This window comes from Phyllobates terribilis, unplaced genomic scaffold, assembly GCF_046119375.1.
Source record: "Phyllobates terribilis strain yellow unplaced genomic scaffold, ASM4611937v1 Scaffold_5__5_contigs__length_657084704, whole genome shotgun sequence".
NCBI lineage: Eukaryota > Metazoa > Chordata > Amphibia > Anura > Dendrobatidae > Phyllobates > Phyllobates terribilis.
Window position 1 is genome coordinate 229174715 of NW_027362765.1, and position 25638 is coordinate 229200352.

General features: G+C 46.0%; 1 protein-coding gene across 1 annotated transcript in view; it reads left to right on the forward strand.

Annotated features, from left to right (window-relative positions):
* The window catches only part of LOC141272796 (protein-glutamine gamma-glutamyltransferase E-like), a 46481-nt gene extending 21313 nt beyond the window's left edge, over positions 1–25168 (forward strand). The window contains exons 9-13 of the mRNA XM_073683864.1: positions 5145–5387; positions 7866–8198; positions 10497–10654; positions 12164–12297; positions 24781–25168. Coding sequence (XP_073539965.1) covers positions 5145–5387; positions 7866–8198; positions 10497–10654; positions 12164–12297; positions 24781–24931 — 1019 coding nt within the window. The 3' untranslated portion in view covers positions 24932–25168. The remainder of the gene's footprint in view (positions 1–5144; positions 5388–7865; positions 8199–10496; positions 10655–12163; positions 12298–24780) is intronic.
* The last annotated feature ends 470 nt before the right edge of the window (positions 25169–25638 follow it).

Sequence of the window (25638 nt, forward strand, 5' to 3'; positions counted from 1 at the left end):
GAAGAGTACGGCCCCAGGGCAGTGTAGTGGATGGTGGGAGTGATGGTGGTGAGAGTCCCAGTACTGGTAGTGCCGGAGGAGCGAAAAAGCACACAGACAACGTACTGCAGTCCAGGGTCTTTACTCACGGTTAATATCCAAGTCACTTCAGCTGGCAATGACTGCCCGAGCCGTGCTGCGTGCACCAGGTGAGGGGCTCGGTCAACTCCCAGGCAGCTCAGGAGTATGGCTCAGGACCCCCTTTAATCCTTCCTCTGGCCTGCCTCACCAGTGACCCACTTTTGTCCAGCTACCGCGGACTTGTGCGGTTAAACGTGGGCCCCGTCCTCCGCTGTCCTATATGGTGCCTTCCTAGCAGGTTTGATGAGGTGTCGCACCAATAAATGATCACGACCTCCGGTCTTTGGCTGAGGGTTGTTTCTCCTCCACCAACTTGGGATCCGGCACCTTTAATCTGCCTGACCCTTCACCCTGTATTCTGTATTCTCGTGGGTTCTTAAGGTCCCTTCTTCCTTCTTGTTCCTGAGCCCTTCTGTTTCTTCCTCTCTTTCTTTGCTGTTCCTTTCTGTTCTTGTTCCTTTCTGTTCCTGGCCCTCTCCGCAGGCCTGCCTCATGGAGCTGGGCCCAGACTGCGCCACAGCTCCCTGTCAGCCCTCTCTGGCCGAACTTCTTCTCTCTCTTCTCCTCCTGCTTGAACTGACCCAGAACTAAGATGGTGCCCACCTTTTATACCTCCCTCTGACCATGAGCCCAGGTGACCAGCAACCAATGGGCTCCTTCCTACGCTCAGGAACCAACCCCTCTCTGCCCCTACAGCACTGGGTGTTCCACCCCCCTCCCCACTCCAGTCAGGGACATAGTCGGTCGTGCCTGCACTTCTGTCTAGTGGGAGCACCGTTGAGCTGTCCCTCGGAAATGGGGTGTGTGTGCTGTATGCAGCTAACTGAGCCCTGGTCCACACTCCATCCTTACCCGGGAGTGGAATACCACACCTCTGGCAGAGGTGCAATACCCCTGTAGCGGCCCAGCCTTCGGGGCGCTACATTCCCCCCTGGTAAGCCACAGCACGTCCTCGGGCTGGAAGAGAGCAAAAACAATTAAGTACAGGACATGCAAAACTTTTTCAATAACCTTTCACATCAGAAAACAGGCAATACGGTGCAATTCCCTTTATGGGACACACTTTTCTTTTCACTGGGCATTATAGAAAACATTTTCAATACTTCCGGAACTCTTTTGTATAAAACATCTTATAAAACTCTTGCATTATCACCTAGCAGCATATAAAACTTTCTCATGTCAAACATTTTTTTAAGTAAAGCATATTCTTGGATTCTTGGATCATGGCCGCGGTGCAACTTGCAACCAGGCCTTCTTCCCTCTTAAAGGTGCAACAGTCCAGCAAATTTATCTTTAGGTAGACGTTGCAGTCTTTTTATAAAACCAGTAGGGGGCGCTTTAGGAAGCGCAACTATTTACAGGGGCGGCCGCTCTCAGTCCTCGGCCAGTTTTGGGAAGGGGAATGGCTGCTCACAGTCCTCAGCCTGGTAGGGGATATAGGGGATAACGTTCACACGGGAAACAGTTTTACGAAAGTCCTTTGTACCCCGACGGGTAACTATTTACACTGGTATGCCACTGTTCACTGGTAGCGATACCCTCCAGCTCCTCCTTGCTCCTCATAATCTTCAGGCCCGTCCGGGTCCTCTTGGTACTCTGGATCTGAGTAATGCTGTTCCTCCCTTATCCTCTGGACATGAAGGGCATACCATCCCTTTAGGCCTCGGTGTCGGGTGTAGGACACCAAGTCTCCTGGAAACAGATCCCGTTCTGGATGGCCCTCTGGCAGGTGACCCTCCACGTCCCTCCTGTCAACATGGATGTCTGTAGCGGTGGCAGAGTCCCGAATGAACCCCCACCCTTTCTTCTGGTGGAACTTCACTACGGTCCCAGGTTTTTTAGGACCGCGTGCTGCATGGGGGTTCCGGCGGGTGCGCGTCTTCTCCTCCGCGCTTCGGGCCTGCGGCTGCTCCCTCTTCCGGCGCCGTGCCCGCTCCTCCTCCGGACCTGCCAATTGAGCATACAGGTCCGTGCCCAGGGGTGGTGGTTTCGAGACCGGGGGCGCACGCGGTTGGGAGGCGCCTGGGGAGATCAGGCATTGCGACCGGGCCTGGAGCGGGCCACTTGTTACCGCACCCGGGGTCAGAGGACACGACGGGGGGCGTGGTTCAACGACTGTGCTCGTGGCTTGCGGCCTAGGTGTTTGCGGCGGGCGCGTGGAAGCTGCAGCGGCTCCCGGGACTTCTGGCTCTGCGACGGGATCCTGAGGTAAGGCTACGGTGTCAGGACCCGGGGCAGGGGCGTCTGCCTTACTTGCCTCCTCTGCAGCGTCGCCCTCGGCCTCCATTCTGTTTTCACTGCCCTCGGAGGCAGGCGTGCTGCTGGGTGCCGGTGGCGCCTCCTGCTTCTGGATCACGGCCCGCCAGGCCATCTCTTCCTTCCACCCGGCAATCACGTCCTGCTGCGCCCGGACCATCCTTCGGTCCAGCTCCTCCAGCGCCGCCCGCGCATACTCGGGATCCTCCTTGGGGAGGTGGGCTAGCAGCTCTGTGAAGCCGCATGGTGGTGCGGCATGCAGCAGGCCCCTTGCCAAGGTGTTGGAGCCGGTTCCTTTCTCCATCTCCGGGTGTGGCCTGGCCAGAGTGATCCAGACCACCCCCTGCCCCGCAGTTTTCTTCTCTTTCCGCCCCCATGGGGGGTGGTCCTGGGGCATTCTGCTGACAATCACTCTCAGGGGCAGCCCCCCCACGTTGACGGACATTTCTACAGCCGTGCTCATGGTTGTTGGGGGCGGGCTTCCTCTTTGGCGCCATTCTGGGACCAGGCCCACGATGGGAGGCGGCCTCCTGTGGTCTTTTGGCGCGCACATTATGGCGCTCGTTCTTCTGGGGCGGGCGCTATCTTTAGTACAGTGAAACAGTCACTTTTCAGGCGCGCAGTACCCGTTGTTAGCGGGCTCGAAATCCTGCCGACTACGCCAAAGCTGACTCGCCCCCTGGGCCGTGGGGCACTCGGAACCGGGCAGTAGGGAGACGATGGGGGTAGTAGTAGCAACCCGGTCCCGTGGCTCAGCGTGGTCAGACCCGTGGCAGTCTTTTAGATATTTGAAATAATGTCCGACTACGCCACCCGTGGATTGCGGTTATTAGGGCAGACCGCTGGGGCCGATGATGTGTGCAGCTGGGATGGTATGACTCCCCACGGGAAGAGTACGGCCCCAGGGCAGTGTAGTGGATGGTGGGAGCGATGGTGGTGAGAGTCCCAGTACCGGTAGTGCCGGAGGAGCGAAAAAGCACACAGACAACGTACTGCAGTCCAGGGTCTTTACTCACGGTTAATATCCAAGTCACTTCAGCTGGCAATGACTGCCCGAGCCGTGCTGCGTGCACCAGGTGAGGGGCTCGGTCAACTCCCAGGCAGCTCAGGAGTATGGCTCAGGACCCCCTTCAATCCTTCCTCTGGCCTGCCTCACCAGTGACCCACTTTTGTCCAGCTACCGCGGACTTGTGCGGTTAAACGTGGGCCCCGTCCTCCGCTGTCCTATATGGTGCCTTCCGAGCAGGTTTGATGAGGTGTCGCACCAATAAATGATCACGACCTCCGGTCTTTGGCTGAGGGTTGTTTCTCCTCCACCAACTTGGGATCCGGCACCCTTAATCTGCCTGACCCTTCACCCTGTATTCTGTATTCTCGTGGGTTCTTAGGGTCCCTTCTTCCTTCTTGTTCCTGAGCCCTTCTGTTTCTTCCTCTCTTTCTTTGCTGTTCCTTTCTGTTCTTGTTCCTTTCTGTTCCTGGCCCTCTCTGCAGGCCTGCCTCATGGAGCTGGGCCCAGACTGAGCCGCAGCTCCCTGTCAGCCCTCTCTGGCCGAACTCCTTCTCTCTCTTCTCCTCCTGCTTGAACTGACCCAGAACTAAGATGGTGCCCACCTTTTATACCTCCCTCTGACCATGAGCCCAGGTGACCAGCAACCAATGGGCTCCTTCCTACGCTCAGGAACCAACCCCTATCTGCCCCTACAGCACTGGGTATTCCACCCCCCTCCCCACTCCAGTCAGGGACATAGTCGGTCATGCCTGCACTTCTGTCTAGTGGGAGCACCGTTGAGCTGTCCCTCGGAAATGGGGTGTGTGTGCTGTATGCAGCTAACTGAGCCCTGGTCCACACTCCATCCTTACCCGGGAGTGGAATACCACACCTCTGGCAGAGGTGCAATACCCCTGTAGCGGCCGAGCCCTTGGGGCGCTACACTTATCTGTACTAGATCACTCAGTGCGCATCATTAACTTTGGTCTATAAGTGTAGATCGGTAAAGGTTTACCAATCGGCGGTCATATCGTGCCCCTAGTTGGTCCATATAAATGGGCCCTAACTATCCTACTGCACTATCAGAACTAAATTGTTAGTTATGTGTTGCATATCAAGATTATCGACTGTTCAATAATCTGCCGCAGAATTGTGAATGCAGCTCTAGAGTATAATGCAATCTATAATTCAGCATAAGTACTTAATAAGTAAAGCGATGTTTACAAAGTCGGAGTAACCGTCCTTTTAATTTGTATTTCATGAATCAATTGTACATGTTAAAATAAGAAGCTTTGTAATATATCTTATCCGAGAAATCTGCTTCTTTCTCCACCAGGACTGATAATTCATTCTCAAAATTCTCCATTCCTGGATAAAATCTTTATTCAGTGAAGATAGATTTTTGCATTACTGAAATAGGAGATGGCAGCTAATTTTTATAAGGTTCATTGTAGAAGGGAGTGTCTAGCTCCTTCCTCCTCTATCCCCTGTACATAGATTCTCATCAGTTGCAACTTTCATCTTCTATTTCAGAAATGGAAAAATCCATCTTTACTGAATACAGATTTTACCTGTGAATTGAGAATTTTGAGAGTGAAAGATATTACTTTCATGTGTACTACTGATTTATAAAATTGAAATTAAAACAACTGTTGTTCCCCTTATGTTTGATCCAGATTATAATTGTGCTGATAAGCATACCCTTCAGGTGGTGGCTGTTAATGAGATACTGCCTTTAGTTGACTCTGTTAGATGACATATTTTCTATATCATCCACTAGATGTATTCCGCTTGGGACCATGCTCTCAAAAAGCTGTGAAAGAAGGAGATGTGGACCTCAATTATGATACGCCATTTGTGTTTGCTGAGGTGAATGCAGACACAGAGTACTTTAGCACAGATATTAATGGAATAACAAGAATATTTGATTCGCAATCTGAAGGCGTAGGACAGTTCACCAGCACCAAGGCTGTTGGGTCTTTCTCACGATTTGATGTCACGAATCAATACAAATATCCTGAAGGTATGATAAATTACTTTTTTTAATTGATCTGTTGTACTAATTTGCCATGATGACACATGTGAACCAGGACGACCCTCAATCACATGTTCCTCTATGGAATACAATCTTGCAAAGTGTAAATCACTGTAGCTATTACACTGCTATTATTAGATTGCATACATTATACATATGATCGAGCAAGTAGCAGCTTTAAACACTAGATATTTCAATAAGGTCATGGGCCTTTCTAGGATGGAAAGCACAGCAGACCTACATGGTTGCAAGCCCTATTTCATCATTTTGACTATGTACCTCATTATTATTTTACTGTTTTATAATGATAAAGAACTTGAAATTTTTGAATCTCTTACTACAGACTAGAAAAATAGCATTGGCCCTCAGACATCACTCATATTACCTCCATTGGCTATTGCCAAAGGATACAAGATCATCAATAATAACACAGGTCTTCAAAAAAAAGTTTCAGGTGCCAAGGTTTTTTGAATGGATTTAGGGTATTTTGAAGGTGCTGAATTAAAAAATCCCATTACTTTTGCTGAACTGGTTCTAGTTTTTGAGATTACTCATCCATGAAAATAATGCATTCTACCAATGTGACTTGTGTGTGATAACAAATGCAATAGCTTTTGGTCTTTTGACTCTTTAACAGGGTCTTATGTAATGAAATATTCCATATAATTATTTTGTATTTCTATTTGTAGGCTTACAATGCTATAAGAGCGACTTTTTGAAGCCAGAATTCTACTGTAATTAACTAACTATTAAATATCTCAGAAACTAGAGCCAATCTGGGAAAACTGAAGTCATATTCTTAATCAGCACCCTAAACTTGATATAAAACCATTCAGAAATTGGCACCAAAATCCATGTATACTAGTGATAATCCATTGTATGCTTTTGTACCTTATAGGCAAGCATGCCAAGGTAGGAGGGGACCTGGCACTAAACTGCATTTTATTATTTGCCTTGATATGGGGTACCTGCAGTCACTACTAGGGGAGTCTCAGCACTTTTTTACTTCAACAATGCCTGTATAATTCTTATGCAATTATATACTACTAATGGGGGCAGAATTATAAAATTAATAAAGTAAGAAATAAGGAGCTTTCTTATACAGTTATATTTTATAGTTAAACAGTACAGATTTTGTGACCTTAAAAACATAATAAATATGCATTAACTTAGATGTAAAGCATATTATTTATATAACCAGGTGCTCAGTGAAGAGTTGGGCCTGCATGCACTCAAAATAAACTTAGAGTCTACGTGAAGAAGACCTTTTTACTGTGTCTTATTACTGGTATAAGGTCTAAGGAACCAACTGTTAACCAAGGGTCCCATTGGAGCACTAAAGTGTACTCTAGTGCAGTGTTTCCCAAACCACAACCTCACGGACCCTCAACACATCTTGTAGTGCCATACTGAGGAAATCCTGAAAACATGACATCTTGGGGACCGTGAGGACTGGAGTTTGGGAAACACTGCTCTAGTGGATCAAAGCTTTGACTCAATAATGCTTCCCTATTACAGCAGGGTCCTAAAAGTCAAGCAGATCATAACTTCATTGGGAGTCAATTATTTGCCTCTAGAGTGTATTTTTATGAGTTGCTTGGCAAACAACCTATAAGACCTAATTAATTACAAGTCTGGTTGATAAAATGATAGTAACAAAGGATATGATGAAAATAAAAATGGTCCCTCAAACCAACTAGTTTGTTATAAATTTAGATTTCCTATCTCCATCTTGTCACTGTGGCAAGGGCTGGAGTCCATTGAGACTAACATGACTGTGTAAGACTTTAACTTTGCTTAGGCCATAGAATGACAGACTTTTAAGCTGTACAAAATAAGTGCCATGTGCCATCTGGAGAATTTGTAAATTCATGTTAACAATGAACTGATCCTCTCATTGGAGCAGAGTTCAAACACAGGTAGGCATCTCTTAAAGGGAATCTGTCAGTCGGTTTTTGCTAACTCATCTAAGGGCAGCATAATGTAGACAAAGAGACCCTTATTCCAAAGATCACTCAATTTACTGGGTGCAGCCGTTCTGATACAATCAGAATTTTTAGATTTAGCAATGAACCAGAGCTGAGAAAGCGAACTCCACCTATACCAGGATCTCTGTGTACAATAGACAGTGAGCTGCTTATCACAGAAGAGGGCGGGGTCAGACTACCAGGCATGGGCTGCTCTAGTCCAGCAATGATATGCTCCTGGTGCTATAACAATCATTACAAGTAAATAAAAGCATGGGGCTTGATAAGAGAGGCATCACTGAAGTCTGTGTTTTAACCCCTACAGCATGCTGTATTCAGATTGCATAGCAAAAACCTGCTGATAGATTCCTTTTCAAGGTGATTAATTTAAAAAATAAATAAAAAATTAAAGTTAATTAGCAAGATGCTAAAATACAGTACATTAGAAATGTAATCGTCAACACTCAACATACTTTATGTTTGTTCTATTGTTGTACAGGCTCTGTTAAGGAAAGAGAGGTATTTCAGAAGGCTAAAGGTAAATTGCGACCTCCAGCAGCACCCGCCAGGTTCAGTATGATGGCAGCAGGAATGTCAGCTCGTGATGCAATACCAGAAGAACCCGCAGTTCAGCCTGAATTTTCTGGCACTTTTAAGAATGACGAAACACAAGTTGGTGAGGATCTGACCATGAACCTTACTCTCAAAAGCACAACTACTACCACCAGGACAGTGAAGGTCAACATGACTGCTACCGCCATAATATATAACAGAACGTCAGTCAAGGAGATCCTTGTTGAATCGCAGTCAGTTACACTGGGAGCAAATGCAGGTGTGTATTTTCTAGATCATTTTGTGTTTGATTTTACTGTGATACGTGATGAGATTTAAGAAGATTTTTCAAAGATCAAAAAAATTCACACTAGATAAATTGGGACTAGTGTTGAGTCCCCGCCTCGCATATTACCCAGCTGTTAGACAGCCAATAAACATGCGGAGATTGAGGCCATAAATGGCAATCCTTGTATGTTTATTGGCTGACTAACAGCCGCGAAACATGCTAGGTGGAGACTCAAGGATGGCGCTTGAATATCTCTTACACTTGATGCATACCCGAGAATCTCGATGGACAATGGAGTGGCGAGCACGCTCGCTCATCACTAGTTGGGACAACCTTCTAGCAGAAAGTGCTACAAACAGGAGGCCTGGAGGCACATTACTGGTCATGGCAAGTACATTTGCCACTACACTTTGCAGGGATAAATTGGTCACTTGTCCATGGTGCTGCATCTTAGATTATACATTTAGGTGAGGAAAATGAGATTTGAGACAGAATCTTCTAAATTAAACTACAAATAACAGAAATATAGAATTTTTAGAAATGGCAACTGAAGACAATTAGTTGTTGGATAATATCTGAGAATATGACTTACATAGTACCACCATATGTACATTAGATTATATAGGCAATACAGTAGTTATATATGTAAAGCTTCAAAAGTTAATACTTCAACACCTTCTCATTGGAGCTATTTTTCACTTTTGCCTTTACTTTTTACTTTTACCTTTCTACTAAGAGCCATATATTGTTTATTTTTCCATCAACATAGGGTTAGGAGGGCGGTTGCAAACAACTTTAATAAATGGAACGCAACCGACCCCGGGGTCCGCAATGCAGCCTGGACTGCTGCCGAACACTTTCCGGGTGGAAAGGAAAGCGACAAACTTAAATGTTAAACCCTTCCGTGTTTCTGCATACAGGAACGGGTACAGCGGTTCACTCTATCTCCGTTAACTGCACAGGAGAAGAGCGTCCTGGATAGCACCTACTTAACTGATAAACCACTCCGTGTTAAAGCACACGGAGCAGATTACAGCGGTTCGCAAACTCTCCAAGAACCACAGGGAGACGTGCGACCGAGGGAAAAGCAATAGCCCTGTCTTCAATACAGGCGCTACGCAGCAGGAGTTGGCGCTAAGATGCGTGTGTGACTCACGCCGACGGGTACGTGCCCTCTGCCGGCGTGCTACCAGACAGAGGAGTGTTTCTCCACGTGGTTCACAGGAGTCCGCAGGCTGCTCGGGGTGTAAGGCGACCCCCTCAGACAGAGTCAGACTGCAAGGCGAAGCTACCTGCCTACTTTCACTAGCCTGCCTCTATGGAGCTAACCTGCCTAGCGAAAACTACACGTGAAGCACAGACGTCCACACAACAGCATCATGCTCAATGATCCGAGCGCGCCGCCATGTTTGTGGGCGGGCCTTTTAAAGACTAAGCCCTGCCCACCGACGCGCCATTGGTGACGTTACCCATGGACCAATCAGGCGGTGCCAGGTCACCGGGTCAGGTGGGTGCTAAACCACCAATCACGATCCGCCAGGTCACGGGCATGCTCAGTACGGCGAATCCTGGACTTAAACTCCAAGCACCGTCTCCCTCTGCAACCTATGCTTAACCTTGCTAGGTGCCAACACATGGGAGACAATCTGTATGTCTCGTGGACCAGCTAGATGTTGAGGCTGATGATAATGCTGAGCAGCATCAGCCCTGGCTGGACTGAAATGGGAGACCACAGAAGGTCCTGGACCTATTTCAAATCCAGAACCAGACCAACGCCTAACACATAGCCATATGAGGAATTTGGATTTTGAATAACATCATTCACATTACCATTTAATCTACTTAAACATGGGCGAACAATTCCAATGGGGTGGAAAAAAATTACAATCCATCATTGTTTATTGGGTTTCAGTTGTACAGCTTTTATTATTATCTTACTGACTTGACAATATGATTCTACAAGTCAGTTTGATTGCGATAATACCTAACTTACATAGTTTTTCTATTTTTTACATTTTTATTAAAAAGGTCAAAGGCAAAAATTATAAGGTCAAAGGCAAAATATTATATAAATATTGCTCTAGGTCATGCTGCAACAACGTACCATCAACATGTTCATTCCCAAGCATAAAGGCCAGGGATCCTTCTGTCATACATCTATACTTGATAGTGGTGCTCTCTAAGACAAACACATTGCAATGGGGCATGATATGTAAAGAAGAACCAATGTTTTACAGAATGTGTAGATTATTTTATTAAGTTCATGTTTTTCTTTTCTTTTTTTTTTAGAGAAAAGTATCTCATTTAAAATTACATATCCTCAGTATGAAAATGCCATAACTGCAGACAACATGGTCCAATTTGTGGCAGTCTGTGAAGATGAAATTGGAGGAAAGTTGCTAGTAGAAAAAGTGGTTACATTGAAGAACCCACCACTGCTGTTCAGGGTACGATGAGACACCTGTTATATGTACAGTACAGAAGGGTCTATTGGACCTATGTTTAGCTATCTAGTCTGGATGTAACATCTGGGCTACCTATGATATTGTAGGATGAATACTTACAACATGGAAGGAAGCTTTACTGCTTTAAATGTTCAGGTACAACGTGGCAGTGATTTTAGCCAGAGATAATTTTTTTGGAAGAGCTGGCCTGGGACCCTTGAGAGCGACATGACTAGTCAGAAGTGGCCACTGGTGGAATTCTCCCCACCAGGCTCCAGTTGATTGACAGATCTCTCCCTATGAATGCACAAGAGAGAACTGGAGCGTGGTGAGGAGAAGCCATACTGGGGTGGCACAGGACTAGACACATCACTACCTTTATTCTCAGGTGGATTTTCAAACATACCTGACTGCAATCACACAGCCAAGCTCTGATCCATGCTGCCCCGGATTTGGGTAGCATGGCTCAATTGACAGGTTACTTTTAATGGGTGGAAAAGAATAAACTTCTCCCAAACACCTCAAACAATGCCTAATCTCCTGAGGGAAGAAAGGATCAGCCTGTCCAAATCCAACCCGCCTGATTCTCCTTGATTGGATGTTGTTGAGGCTGCCGCTTTAAATTACTTGTTTTAACCTCCCCAGCCTCTTTTTTTCCCGTATTTCCCAAATAATCAGACATAAAACCATTTTTTTGCATTAAATTAGCTAAATCGGCCTTTATTATAACAAACATAACAGATAATAAATAACTTAAGGTAAGGAGGTTCTTGGCACTCCAAAACCGGGTGCAAATAAATCTAATAACCATCCAGCATTACCCTCAGCCTCAACCACAGGCTCGAGGGCAACTCTATTGCTGGAAAAACAATTCCATACCATCGACTCCCAGGGACCCCACCCTGAAGAGCCCCAAACTCCGCCAGGCATTTACTAAAATTCCAAAACCAATAGGAGGTTACCATCTACTTGATGTACAACCCTCCTCTACAATTTTTGCCACCAACTCCAGGAACAGCCTCCACACCGCTTGCCAACATGACACAAACAAACCCACCATATTTATATTAAGTACATTAATTTACCTGTATTCAAAATTAACAGGTCAGATCGGCGGGACCTTTCCCTGTGGTACCTACGTGCATCTTGGCAGGCCAACCCCCTTTCCCAACTATACGTAGACCTGCTCTTTTCCAATCACTCCTCCTTTTCCTCCCCTAGAACTTTTCACCTCAATTAATTCCCACCTCACCTAGTCGGTTTTAACCCCTGTTTTGCCGTAGAAAACTGAGTCATGGGTCACTGTGCCCATGGCTCCACTGGGGCTGTGTTTTTACTTTCCCCTAACATCTGCTATAGGGGAGAGCCAGTAACCCTTCATACACATACAATAATTGGCCAATCCTGCTGAAATCAGTGAGTCTGATAGACATTCATGTATTGTGCATGTTGCCTGAAGATTACAATTTCTACAAACTAGCTAATCCTACATGTTTCATTTTATTTTCCTAGATTAATGAGCAAGCTAAACTGAATAAAAGATCAACTGTGGACATAATATTTGCTAATCCTATTCAAGAAAATGTCGATGACAGCGTTCTCACTGTTGAGGGATATGGCCTCATGAAGGACCCCCTTGTTGTTAAGTAAGTGTGCTGTATACATTTTTTTTTAACAAAGTTCATGTACAATGTGCAAATATATTGTAATGGTCAAAGATGTTTTAACATACAAGGTGTACTATCACACTTCAAACCTCTTACATACTGTATAACATGTATAGAGATTGGCTACATAGAAATTTCTTAATGGGGTTGTCCAATTTGGTGTCATATAATGATGAATTGATTTAATTAAACCTTACTGAATAATGTTTTTTCCTATATCAGTGCTGCAGAGAATTCAGTAGCCATTAGTGTAAAGAACTGACGCACCACATTCATCAGTGAGAGAATCACTCTCTTGTCTATGGCATATGAAAAAAAGGCTGTCTGAAATAGATGCACCCTTTAATATAGTCTTATGAGGATAATTATTCAATTATGTAATAAGAGGCTGTAGACAGTCTAACATGGGCTACTTTTTACGGCGATAGTTACAGATTAAGATGTACTAGTACGGCTCAGGGCAGGATACAGACCTTTTTGATAAGTCTCCATGTTGTTCAGCAGGCATCAACTCAGACTTCTTTCAGCGCATTTTTTTCTATTGACAATCTCATTGGCAAGTCATATCGAGATTTGTGGGTCTGAACCATCGCTAACATTTGTTGTCTCACACACCCCCTGAGGGCTAGTATGTAATCTAGCACAGAACAAGGCAGTGGGGTGAATTAGGAGAGTCATAAATAGAGATGAGCGTTGTTCTACTCGAACTGTTCGCCAATCTCAAATTCGAGCTGTTTTGGGCGGTGTTCGAGCCGGTCGGCGAACACGAACAATTTGAGAAAAATTCGGCTGTTCGAGGTTATGTTCGATAACTGTTCGTGCACCAAAATCATAACTCGATTTTTTCTCAGTAATGATGAAAATTAATGTTAATACGCAGTTTGAGTGTACAGCGGGGCGGGGGGAGGGGCAGGGGATGGATCTCTGCAGGAGCAATGAAGATCTCCATTTTTTTTTCTCTTTCCCGCATTTGCAGTGGGGAGGTGCAATCTATCAGCCTATCAGCAGCGCACACACGGAGCGAAGTGCTTTTTTTCACACAAGCAAGGGCATGTGTGATTGGCAGTGTATGTCACATGTCCTTGCCCTATAAGACCAAGCCATTTTCCCCGTCGCCACCATTTTCTCACTGCTGCAGCTGCGTGTTAGACGGCACCGCTGTTGCTGTGTGCGCTATACCTTGTTAATTTCAAGCCAATTTTCGCACAAATATACAGATAGCTTGGGAGTAGGGAATAGTTGTGATTGCAGTCCTTTTAAGGACTAGGTTACAGCATTTCCTACGACTTTTATCAAGCAGGTCTGTGCTCTTAAATAGATAGATTGTGGGAGTAAAGACTAATTGTAATTGGAGTCCTTTTCAGGACTAGGTTACATCAGTTCCTATCAGTTTTTGCCAGGCAGGTCTGTGCCAGTGCTGTGCAAGTTTTTTTCACAGCATTTGGCTGAATCTAGCAAAGCTAATCCTTTTTGGCCTATTGCAGAGTGTGTTAGTCAGTGGAGTAGCCTATCTGTGTTGCAAGATATACCACCTGTGTATAGAATACCAATTTTTTTACTGCACCTAGTGAAGTAAAATCTTTTGGGCATAGCATCATTCTATTAGTCCATCTATACTGACCTCCATCAGGTTGCAAACTGAATATAATTTTTTTCTGCATCTAGCTCTGAAAAAATATTTGGGCTTCTAGCAGTGTGTGGGACTTGGTCTATTAGTCCATCTATACTGACCTCCATCAGGTTGCAAATTAAAAATAATTTTTTTCTTCATTTAGCTCTGAAAAAATATTTGGGCTTCTAGCAGTGTGTGGGACTTGTTCTATTAGTCCTTCTATACTGACCTCCAGCAGGTTGCAAATTGAATATAATTTTTTTCTGCATCTAGCTCTGAAAAAATATTTGGGCTTCTAGCGGTGTGTGGGACTTGGTCTATTAGTCCATCTATACTGACCTCCATCAGGTTGCAAATTAAAAATAATTTTTTTCTGCATCTAACCCAGCCAATAGTTTTGGCCTAATACCACAGTTTGGCCACTCAGCTCTGCTCGGTTACCATCCATTGTTTTTTTGTGCAAACAACTCCAGAGTTGTGAATTAGTTAACCACCAAAATGAGTGGAAAAAGGCCTGCTGCTGGTGGAAAGGGGAATAGGCGTGTTGGGAAGGGGAAAAAAGGTTGTGTCCGTAGGGTAGGTGCAGAAGAAAGACCATCTTCCAGCCAAACTAAAATGTCTACTTCTTTTAGCGGACAATGTGATAAGATCCCTTTCTTACGGCCACGCCAATCGCTACAAATTCCAGATGAGGCACAAAAACAGCAGGTGCTTCAACGGATATCAAGTGCTCCTTTAAGTGGGCTCTCCTCCACATCAACTTCAACATCACAAATACTCCAGTCCTCAAAGGTGTCACCCAAATCGCACTTGCTTCCTCACAGCTCCCAAATCTCCAGCTGCCCGTCTGAGTATGAGGTAGAACAGATGGTTGAGTCTGCAGAGCTGTTTACTCATACTATAGCCTGGGAATCAGAGGTCGACTCCAGCGCTTCTGTGAATCCAGACGAGGAAATGATCTGCACTGATGCCCAGAATCTTTATGAGTCGGATCCAGGACCAGACGCAGAAGGTTCTGACCATAATGTAGACCCTCATTCCCAAACTGTAACTCCTGTTGGTGGAGACAATGAGGAAGACGATGATAAGACTCAAATACCTGATTGGAGCGACAACTTTAGTTTTTTGTCAGGGCAGGAACAGGTTGGCTCTGAGGACGACGGGTGTGATAACGCACAGGGTGATGATGATGAGGTCGGAGATCCCACTTACTGTCAACCCACAGTCAGCCAAGAGATGAGGTCAGCAGAGGAGGTGGAGGAAGATGCTAGTGACGACGAGGTCAGGTTGCGCCTTCCTGGACAGACGTAGTACTGGAAGCACGTCAACAACTGCATCCTCAAACACAACTCTGCCTCTCACCACAAGTCGTGGTGGCTCTTCAGGTCGCATGGGTGCTAAGCCTTGCATAGCCTGGGCATTTTTTCAGATCGATAAAGATGACCCAACTCGTGTTATCTGTAACATTTGTCAGCAAAAGCTAAGTAGAGGCCAAAAAATACATAGTTTGAGTACTTCATGCATGAACCGGCACATGGACATGAAGCATAAGTTGCAGTGGGAAGCTCAGTGTGCTACAATGCGGCCTAGCCGGCCGGGCCAACCACCGTCTGCCATATCTTGTGCATCCGTGGCCTCTTCATCCTCTGTGACTGGGGGGACAGCAGTCACACCTGTTTTGGGGCGCAGACCTGCCACCTCTTTACCCGCAACAGCCAGCGTGATTGGCAGGTCATCATTTTCTTTGGAGGTGGTAACACCAGCTGGTCTTGAGCGCTGTCCGACATCGATAGCACCACCTTTGGATCAAGGCAACCTAACATGTCCGCCTGCATCTTCCTCACAGACCGGCAGTTTGCCGGGGACACCCTTATCAGCCCCGTCTAAGCACAATAGCCAGCCCTCGGTCCGTCAGATGTGGACAAGTAAAAGACCATTTCCTCCTAGCCATGAGAAAGCTAAGAGGTTGAATTTCACCATCTGCAAGCTCTTGGCTACAGAAATGCTGCCTTTCCGCCTGGTGGACACAGAGGATTTTCGAGACCTTATGTCCGTCGCAGTGCCCCAGTACCAGATGCCCAGTCGGCACTACTTCTCAAAGAAAGGTGTGCCTGCGCTCCACCAGCATGTCGCACACAACATCACCGCTTCTTTGAGAAACTGTGTGTGTGACAGGGTGCATTTCACCACAGACACTTGGACGAGTAGGCATGGACAGGGGCGTTACATGTCGCTGACTGGGCACTGGGTAACTATGGTGACAGCAGGACAAGGGGCTGCTGTCCAAGTCTTGCCGTCCCCACGAGTTGTGCGTCAATCCTCTTTATGTCAAAGTTCCTCCACTGCTTCTGCCTCCTCAACCTCCTCTCGGTCTTCCACCTGCACCCAAAGCCTGTCTGGTCATGCCACAAGCTTTCTAACTGCGCAGAAGGGATCCTGCACACCTCCTTACTATGCTGGCAGTAGGGCTCAACGTCATCAGGCGGTTTTTACATTGAAATGTCTGGGAAATGTGAGTCACACAGCTGAGGAGTTGTGGTCAGCTCTGGAGAACCAATTTCATGAATGGTTGTCTCCACTGGACCTGAAACCAGGGAAGGCCGTGTGCGACAATGCTGCAAACCTGGGTGCGGCCCTTCGCCGGGGCAATGTCACACACGTGCCTTGTATGGCTCACGTGTTGAACCTGGTTGTCCAGCAATTTTTAGCCCACTATCCCAGACTAGATGGCCTTCTGCAGAGGGCACGGTCGCTGTGTGCTCACTTCCGCCGTTCGCATCCCGCAGCTCAGCGACTTACATCTCTACAGAAGTCGTTGGGCCTGCCACTTCACCGGCTAAAATGCGATGTGCCTACCCGGTGGAATTCAACTCTGCACATGTTGCAGCGACTGTGGCAGCACCGACAAGCCCTGGTGCAATACGTTCTGACGTATAGCCTGGGCCAACGAGATTCAGAGGTGGGGCAAATCACGCTGGAGGAGTGGTCTCAGATCAGGGACCTATGCACCCTTCTGCACAGTTTTGAAATGGCGACGAAGATGTTTAGTGCTGACGATGCCATTATCAGCATGACTATTCCGGTGATTTACATGCTGGAGCACATGTTAAACAGAATTCGGAGTCAGGTGGTGGCACAAGAGGAGGTGGAGGAAGTAGAGGAGGAGGAGTTGTATGCGGAAGGGCTAACATCTGCAAGGTCCAGACGGTCGGCAGCACCAAGGCGGCAGGCATGTGAGGGTGGGGGAGATGATTTTACCAGGGCGCATGGTAGCAGCCAAACTAGTGAGGAAGGTGCAGGAGCCCAGGAAGAAGTGGAGGACGAACTGATGGAAGACTCATCAGATGAGGGAGACCTTGATCACATTTCTGTTGTGCGAGGTTGGGGGGAGAGGACAGAGGAAGGAAGCATGATTGTTACCTCGCCACCAACACAACAGGGACTTGGTGCTCCTGGATGCGCAACACACATGAGTGCCTTCTTGCTGCACTACCTGCAACATGACCCTCGAATTGTGAGAATTAGAAATAATCCTGACTACTGGGTTGCCACACTGTTAGATCCCCGGTACAAAAGTAAATTTGCAGAAATTATTCCTGCCATAGAAAGGGATGCACGCATGCAGGAGTATCAGCAGAGACTGTTGCAGAATCTTACATGTGCTTTTCCACAAAATACCAGTGGTGCACGTAGTGAATCTCACAGTTCCAACTTGCCAACCGTGGGACCGTCAAGTGTTCAGCACTCAAACCGTAACAGAACCACAGTATCTGCTGGTAACATCAATTTTGCGGAATCATTTCACCACTTTTTTAGCCCATCCTTTGCAAGGCCACAGGAGACAAGAAGTCTGACACATAGTCAACGCCTAGAGACGATGGTACAGGAGTATCTCCAAGTAAACATTGAAGCCACGACTGTGTCACTGGACCCTTGCTCTTTTTGGGCTTCCAATCTGGATAAATGGCCGGAGCTAGCCACTTACGCCTTGGAGATCTTGTCATGCCCCGCAGCCAGCGTTCTGTCTGAACGTGTGTTCAGCGCTGCTGGTGGTGTGCTGACAGATAAGCGCACGCGGCTCTCCACTGATAATGTAGACAGACTCACGTTCATAAAGATGAACAAATCATGGATCCGAAACGACTTTTCTACCCCTGTGTCATCCTGGGGAGAGTAAAAGCTTGATCATTGGTTAAAATCACCCTACCAACCGTTTTAAGCTTTCAAATTACTAATCATGTTTATCTGTATCTTGACTGGAAAATAATTTGGGCTTTGTAGCAGTGTGCAGCACTGATCCTATTAGGCCATCTATAATAAGCTTCACCAGATTTAAAATTAAAAATAATTTTTAGCTGCATCTAGCCCGGAAAATAATTTTGGGGCTCCGAGATGCGCAAGACACTTAAGTGCCTTCTTGCTGCACTACCTGCAGCATGACCCTCATATTGTCAGAATTCGAAGTAATCATGACTACTGGGTTGCCACACTCTTAGATCCCCCAAACTTTTCGATCAACCTTTTCATTTTAATAAAGACCAAAAAAATGGTCATTTTTGAAATTATAAGCATTAGCAGGTTGTTAGAAACTGAAATCAAACAGTTTTCAACTCAAAACTTTATTCTAGGTGATGTTACATTTTCACATAGGACCCCTTGTTCGAAAGGAGCTTCTGAACTCTCTCGTCCATTGAATTTGTCAGGTTTTGGATGGTTTCTGCTTCAATTGTTTTGCATGAGGACAGAATACCCTCCCAGAGCTGTTGCTTAGATGTGAACTGCCTCCCGCCATCATAGACACTCCTTTTAATGATGCTCCAAAGGTTCTGAATGGGGTAGAGGTCAGGGGAGCATGGGGGTCACACCATAAGTTTGTCCCCTTTTATGCCCATATCAGCCAGAGATGCAGATGTTTTATGTGCAGCATGAGATGGTGCATTATCATGCAGAAAAATGATCTTGCTGTGAAATACACGGTTCTTCTTCTTGAACCATGGCAGGAAGTGCTGTTTGAGAAAATCCACATACATTATGGAGTTCATCTTTTGCGCCTTCAGGGATCCTAAAGGGGCCGACAATCTCTCTCCCCATGATTCCAGCCCAAAACATTACTCCACCTCCTCCTTGTTGGCGCTGTAGCCGTGTTTGCGTGTGGTGTCCATCAACCAGCCATCCTCCACTCCATTCATCTGGACCATCGAGCGCTGCACGGTACTCATCCGTGAACAAAACAGTTTTGAAATCAGTCTTCATGTAATGTTTGGCCCACTGGAGCCGTTTCTGCTTGTGTGAAGTGGATAGAGGAGGTCGACAGGATGGCGTATGCACAGCTGCAAACCTCTGAAGGACCCTGCATCTTGTTGTTCGGGGGACGTTGGAGGCACAAGCAGCTTCAAAAACTTGTCTGCTGCTATGACAAGGCTTTTTTGCCGCTGCTTTTTCAACCTGACGTAATTGCCTGTAGGAAAGAGTCCTCAATTTGCCCTTATCAGCACGCACACGTGTGTACTGTGAATCAGCTACATACTTCTTGATTGCCAAGACACTTCATCCTGATCATCGCACAATGTTGATTGTAGTCATGCCTTGACCTAAACACTCCACAATTTGTTGCTTCTCAGCAGCCGACACATCCTTTTTCTTTCCCATTTTGGCAGAAAATGTAGGCTGCTTAATAATGTGAGAGAGCCTTCTTAAGTAGTCTTGCCTTTCATTGGACACACCTGCCAAACTAATTAGCACAGGTGTCTGCAATTGCTTACAGTGATATAAAGAGCCCTGACACACATCACCATCAATGAGTTTAACTGACAAACAAACAAATTCTTCCCTTATCACTCCTAAACACTTTTTGCATAATAATTTGGAACGCGGTGTACATGTGCTTTTCCACAAAACACCAGTGGTTCAAGTAGTGAATCTTACAGTTCTAACTTGCCAACCGTGGTCTGTATGGAATTGTTCAATAAAGGGCCCAAAATTAAGATAACATAGATGGGAGAGGTCTCTATGAATAGGAATTCCTAAGTATTTGATACCCTGTGAGGGCCAGGCAAAGGGAAAGTTGGACTGGATGGAATCCTATATGGATTTAGGGAGGGAGACATCGAGGGCCTCAGACTTCGCTGCATTGATTTTAAAATTTTACCATGTAACAAAGTGATCTATTTCAGCCATAACAGCAGGGATGGATATATGTGATTGAGTGATATATACTAGGACATCATCAGCAAATAGAGAGCACTTGTACTCGGTGCCTCCCACCTCAATCCACCTAATATTGGGGTTATGGCGAATTGATGAGAGCAGGTGCTCCGTCACTAGGATGTATAAGAGAGGGGACAGAGGACATCCCTGCCTTGTCCCATTGGTGATTGTGAAAGGTGATGAAAATGTTCTGACGCACCCCCTGGGCCTTGGGACACCCGGAGCCGGACCCTTTTTGGTGGATGCTGGTGGTTGTAGTCTTCGTGGCGGCGATCCGGTTCCGTGGCTCAGGGCGGTCAAACCAGTGGCGGAACTATTTATGTGGTTTTGATGTTTAAATGTCCGACTACGCCACCCGTGGATTGCGGTCAGAGTGAACCGCCGCTACAGGGCAGACCGCTAAGGCTGGTGTTGTGGGTGCAGCAGAGCGTAGCATAACTCCCCACGGGAGGAGTATAGCCTCAGGGCAGTGTATGCGGAGGATGGGGGTGATGGTGCAGGGCAGCAGCAGTAACGACACGGAGTCAGTGATGCAGTTCAGGGCCTTTACTCACAGTTCTTATTATCCAGACCACGTCTGCAGGTAACGGCTGCCCACGTCGTACTGTGCTCACCAGGTGAGGGGCTCAGACAACTCCCAGATAACTTTGGAGCGCTTCACAGGACCCCCTTTGTGTGTCCTTTGTCTGGCCTTTCTTACCAACACTTCTGTCCGGCTGCCTCGGGCCTCCTCTTGGTAAACTTGGCGCCAGTTTCCCTGACCCTATGTGGTGCCTTCCTAGCGGGTGGAGCAAGGGGCTGCGCCACATAAAATGTCAGAGCCTCCGGTTTCTAGCTGAGGGTCGTTTCCTGCCTCCACTAGTTCGGGGACCGGTCTCCCCCTTTGGCCTGACCCCTCCACGCAGGTGGATTCGGGCGTGCGGTGGCGACTCACCCGTCCGCACCCCTGGGATCCCTTCATTCCTCGTTCCTGGAGCCTTCTCCGCTCCTCTTCCTTCCTTCTCCCTCTTGCAGGCCTGGGCCTCTGTTACTAGGCCCGCCTCCGGAGCAGAGCTCATGCAGAGCCCCTGCTCCCTGCCACTACTGCTCAGACTTCTCTGCACTGAACTAAGATGGTGCCCACCTTTTATACTCCCTTCTCAATGCACCCAGGAACTGCTTCCTCCCTGCTCCTGCACTGCAGGGTTCCCCTTCCTCAGTGTTCCCTCCCCCCACTCCAGCCAGGGACAGGGACTGTCATGCCCATCTCAGGGGCATATTGGTCGCCCTGCCCCACGGCAATGTGGTGTAATGCATGCAGGTGTCGGGTCCTGATCCACACTCCATCCTTATCTGAGAGTGAGATATCACACCTCTGGGTGAGGTGCAATACGTCTGTAGCAACCGAGCCCTCGGTGCTACAGTTCCATTTATCTTCAGCCTAGGTGACGTATTGTGATACAGGGCCGTGATTTTGGCTATAAAAGGGTCCCCTAGACCCCTACCCCAAGCTTTTTAAGAGAATCATATATGGCGTGCCAGGAGACTCTATGGAATGCTTTCTCAGCATCCAACGAGAGTATCTACTTACAAATTTTTAACTGCATCTAGCCCAGGAAATACTTTGTGCCTAGTAGCAGTGTCTGCTAGTCAGCGGATTATCCCGGCTGTTAAGCAAGCTATACCACCTGTAGTTTGGACACTTAATTTTTTCAAAGGAAATGCTTCGGGACCACGGGATACTCAGTGAAGAGCATCAGGAGGCACCCCAAGGCATAGGGGCTGGGACTGGCACTAGGATGCCTTGCGGTGGGCAGCCGAGCTCGATCCTTATAAAAGCTTTTTAACTGCAGCAGCTTTAGTGGACGCTACTGGAGCTGGAATTACGCGGCTGCTGGCATGAGACTTGCCCTCCAATAGATCCTTGTAAATGGATTTAAAGTGTATTCATTCAAATTAGAGGGACAATTTAAATTAAAAAGCTTAGAGCTGCCTCCACCACAGGGGGGCTCTCTTGACCCACCAGCGGACAGGCACCAGTATTGGGAGAGGGGGGCTGGCCGTCAGGGTTCACCGCGGCTCTGGCACAAACCCGGCGACACGGAGGTGGCACGGGCAGGAGCGGACTGGCCGTCTCGGCTTCTCACTTTTTGGATTTTAGAAGGGCATGACATGCCTATATCTGTGTCTCCCCCTCCTTTTACTCCTCCACCTCTTTTCTTTTCGCATGACTATATGTACTTGTCACTTTTCCATGTGTTAGTTGTGTCTTCTGAGCAGTTTGTCAGCTTTTGGACACCTTTGAAGGTGTTTTCTATGTGTTTCTATGTGTTTTTGTTTGCCTGCCATTGGTTTTAACGGTGTTCGAAGGTGTTCGACGAACAGTTCGACGAACAGGTCGGCGAACACACGGGTGTTCGACGAACCGAACCGAACTCGAACACTACGGGGGTGGCTCAACACTAGTCATAAATGAAGAAAACATGACTGTGGAGCGGTGTTACCAACTGTCCAGTAACTCCTGGACAGCCCAAAAAAAAGATCAATTTTTTAGCCCGTTCATAAAATAAATTTGATATGTCCATGATTTTTTTTTTAAATCAAGAGGGGCTCAAACAAACTTTTTTGACTGTAATTATAATCAATTTATGGTGAATGCATCTAATGTGTCCATATCATTATACTGAGGGGTAGACTTTTAAAAGCTCAATTCTTAGTTATTTTTTATGGCATTACAATGTGTCAGTAATAAATGTTGGCTGTTCATGATTTTTCGATAAATTGGCCAGAAAAAAAGAAAAAAGTTGGTAACCCTGCTATAGAGCAAGTGTAAAAAGTAACTAACTGTCTTCAGTGTTATCACCATTATTTTAGTACTGATAAATCTGAAAAAGTACCTAGAGATCTGTATCAGGGTGCCTAGTGATTACATTTCATTTATAGCACTTTTTTTCTTAATTTATCCTTTCACCATTTGTGGCAGATGCACCATTTGTGTTCTCCTTAGACTCCTGGATCTAGGTGTCAGTAATACTCTGTCCTTAATACAAAGTTTGGCCACTACTACTTTTCAAAGAGATTTCTGTTTGTGCCTGGGTTTCTTTGTTAGAAGGGCATTCCCATATTAAACGTTTATGGAATATTTACAGGTTATGCTTTAAAGTCTTATAGATGTGGGTCTAAACATTTGGGACCCTCACTTATCTCCAGAATTGGGGTTACTGACTCTCGTGTCCTATGAATGGAGAAGTGGCTGCATGCGTGGCATTCTCCACTCATTTAACCCCTTTATGACATTGGACATATAGGTACATCCAAGGTCGTCTCTCTGCATTTGATGAGGGCTCTGGCGCTGAGCCAGCATCTTTCTCGGCACATGACCGCTGATTTGATCTGCTGTCATGTGCCTCTAACAGCTGCGGGTGGAATCTCGATCCACCTCCAGCTGTTAGCATGTTTTATGCTGCTGTCAATCTCTGACAATGGCATTTAACTCGCACGACCCAGAAGGGCATCATAAGACTCTTCCATCGGCATCCCTGTCAAGTGATCGTGGGGTGCCGATGGATTGTCATGACAGCTGGGGGTCTGCAGAAGGCCTCCGTGTCTGTCATTGTTAACCCCCTATGAACCTGTCATTGAAAACCGCCTATGGGCATTCATAGAAGATCAGCATTTCTGCTACACATAGCAGGGCTGAAGCCCTGCTATGTGTAGCTCAGGCGATTGGATGAAACAAGTAAAAAAGTCCTAAGGGAACTGTTGAAGCAAATAAAAAGTAAAAAAAAAAAGTTTTAAAAAACACTTTTTTATCGCTGCGTTCAGAACTTTCAGATCTATCAACATATATAGTAAATTAATCTGATCGATAATCGGCATAACGAGAAAAAAAGATCAAAACGCCAAAATTACGGCTTTTTGGTTGCCCCAACATTGCAATAAAATTCCATAACAGGAGATAAAAATATTGTATCTACCTCAAAATGGTATCAATAAAAACATCAACTCGGCGCACAAAAAATAAGCCCTCACCCAACCCCAGATCCTGAAAAATGGAAACGTTACGGGACTCGTAAAATGGCAATTTTTTTTTCTTACAAACTTTATCATTTTGATCTGGCTGGTCAGTTAGCAATTAGTGAACATGGTAAATAAAAAGCCCAAGAAACAATTGTGGAATTGCACTTATTTTGAAATTTCTCCGCACTTGGAATTTTTTTCCAGTACACTATATGTTAAAATCAATTGTGTTGTTCAAAAGTACAACTCTTCCAGCAAAAAAACAAACCCTGACAGGGCTGTATTGACAAAAAAATAAAAAAAGTTATGGCTCTGAGAAGAAGGGGAGCTAAAAACAAAAACGCAAAAATGGAAAATCACAAGATGATAAAAGGGTTAAGGATATACAAAAGTTGAGAGCATACCATGCGTGTCTGCTTATGAAATTCCTATAGAAGTGAACAGAGAGATATACCCATGTGCAACCAGATCTCTGTTTACAACAGCTGTGAGATAGAACCTCTATTATGGAGATAGGTGCGGATCACAGAGGTGACACCCACATCTATCAGATGGAAACAATAACCCTTTAAACCGATTCTGTAAAATGTAAATTAATCCACATGTTACAAATTGCACAGTAACTATTCCCTTTACTTTTACAGTGTGCCACTTCTCAAGCAAAACCAAAGAGTCACCATTGAATTTGAAATCAACCCCTACAGAGCCGGAGAGAAGAGCCTCTGTGCAGATTTTTCCTCTAAGAAATTCCCCAATGTTAAGGCATTTCAGTCAGTTGTTGTGGCTCAATCCTAAAAAATACATGTTTGTTTAAGGAGGGATGAATAAATATATGATAAATGCTATAGCCTTATATGTGTTAATATGTAAATAAAGTGAATGAAATAATCTGCCCTGGTCACTTTTTTTTATCCTGATACATAGTTTGTGATATTATTTGTGTTGTAAGGAACCTGTCAGGACAATTTTACTAATCAAGTCAGTGGTAAGGTGGTATAAGTTGTAAACAATAAAAATTATACTTGTCTTGTAGTAATGTCAATCTGCCATCGCTGAGAAATCAAAGTTAGAAGCAACATGTAAATTATCTGGGCAGTGTATTGAGGGTTTGTTAAAGCCCAGGACCGGCGTTCAGGGGCCGGGGGGGTTAAACTGTGTAAATGCCCAGGACCCCCAATAAACCATAAGGGTCCCCAGCAATTATAAGCAAAATTTGCACTTATAATTAGTGTTGAGCGAATTTGTTGCATTTCAAATTCGAGTTCGTGTTCGGGGTTCCAGCTTGTTCGCGCAAAAAAATCGGCACCACCCACGAACATCCCTGATGTTATCTGCGTGACAGCGTGGCAAATCAGGGATGTTCGTGGGCAGAGCCGATTTTTTGGTGCGAACAAGCCGGAACTCCGAACACGAACCCGAATTTGAAATGCCGAACAAATTTGCTCAACACTACTTATAATAGCATTCCTGCTTTGTCAGTGCAATTTCCGATGTGAAAAGTG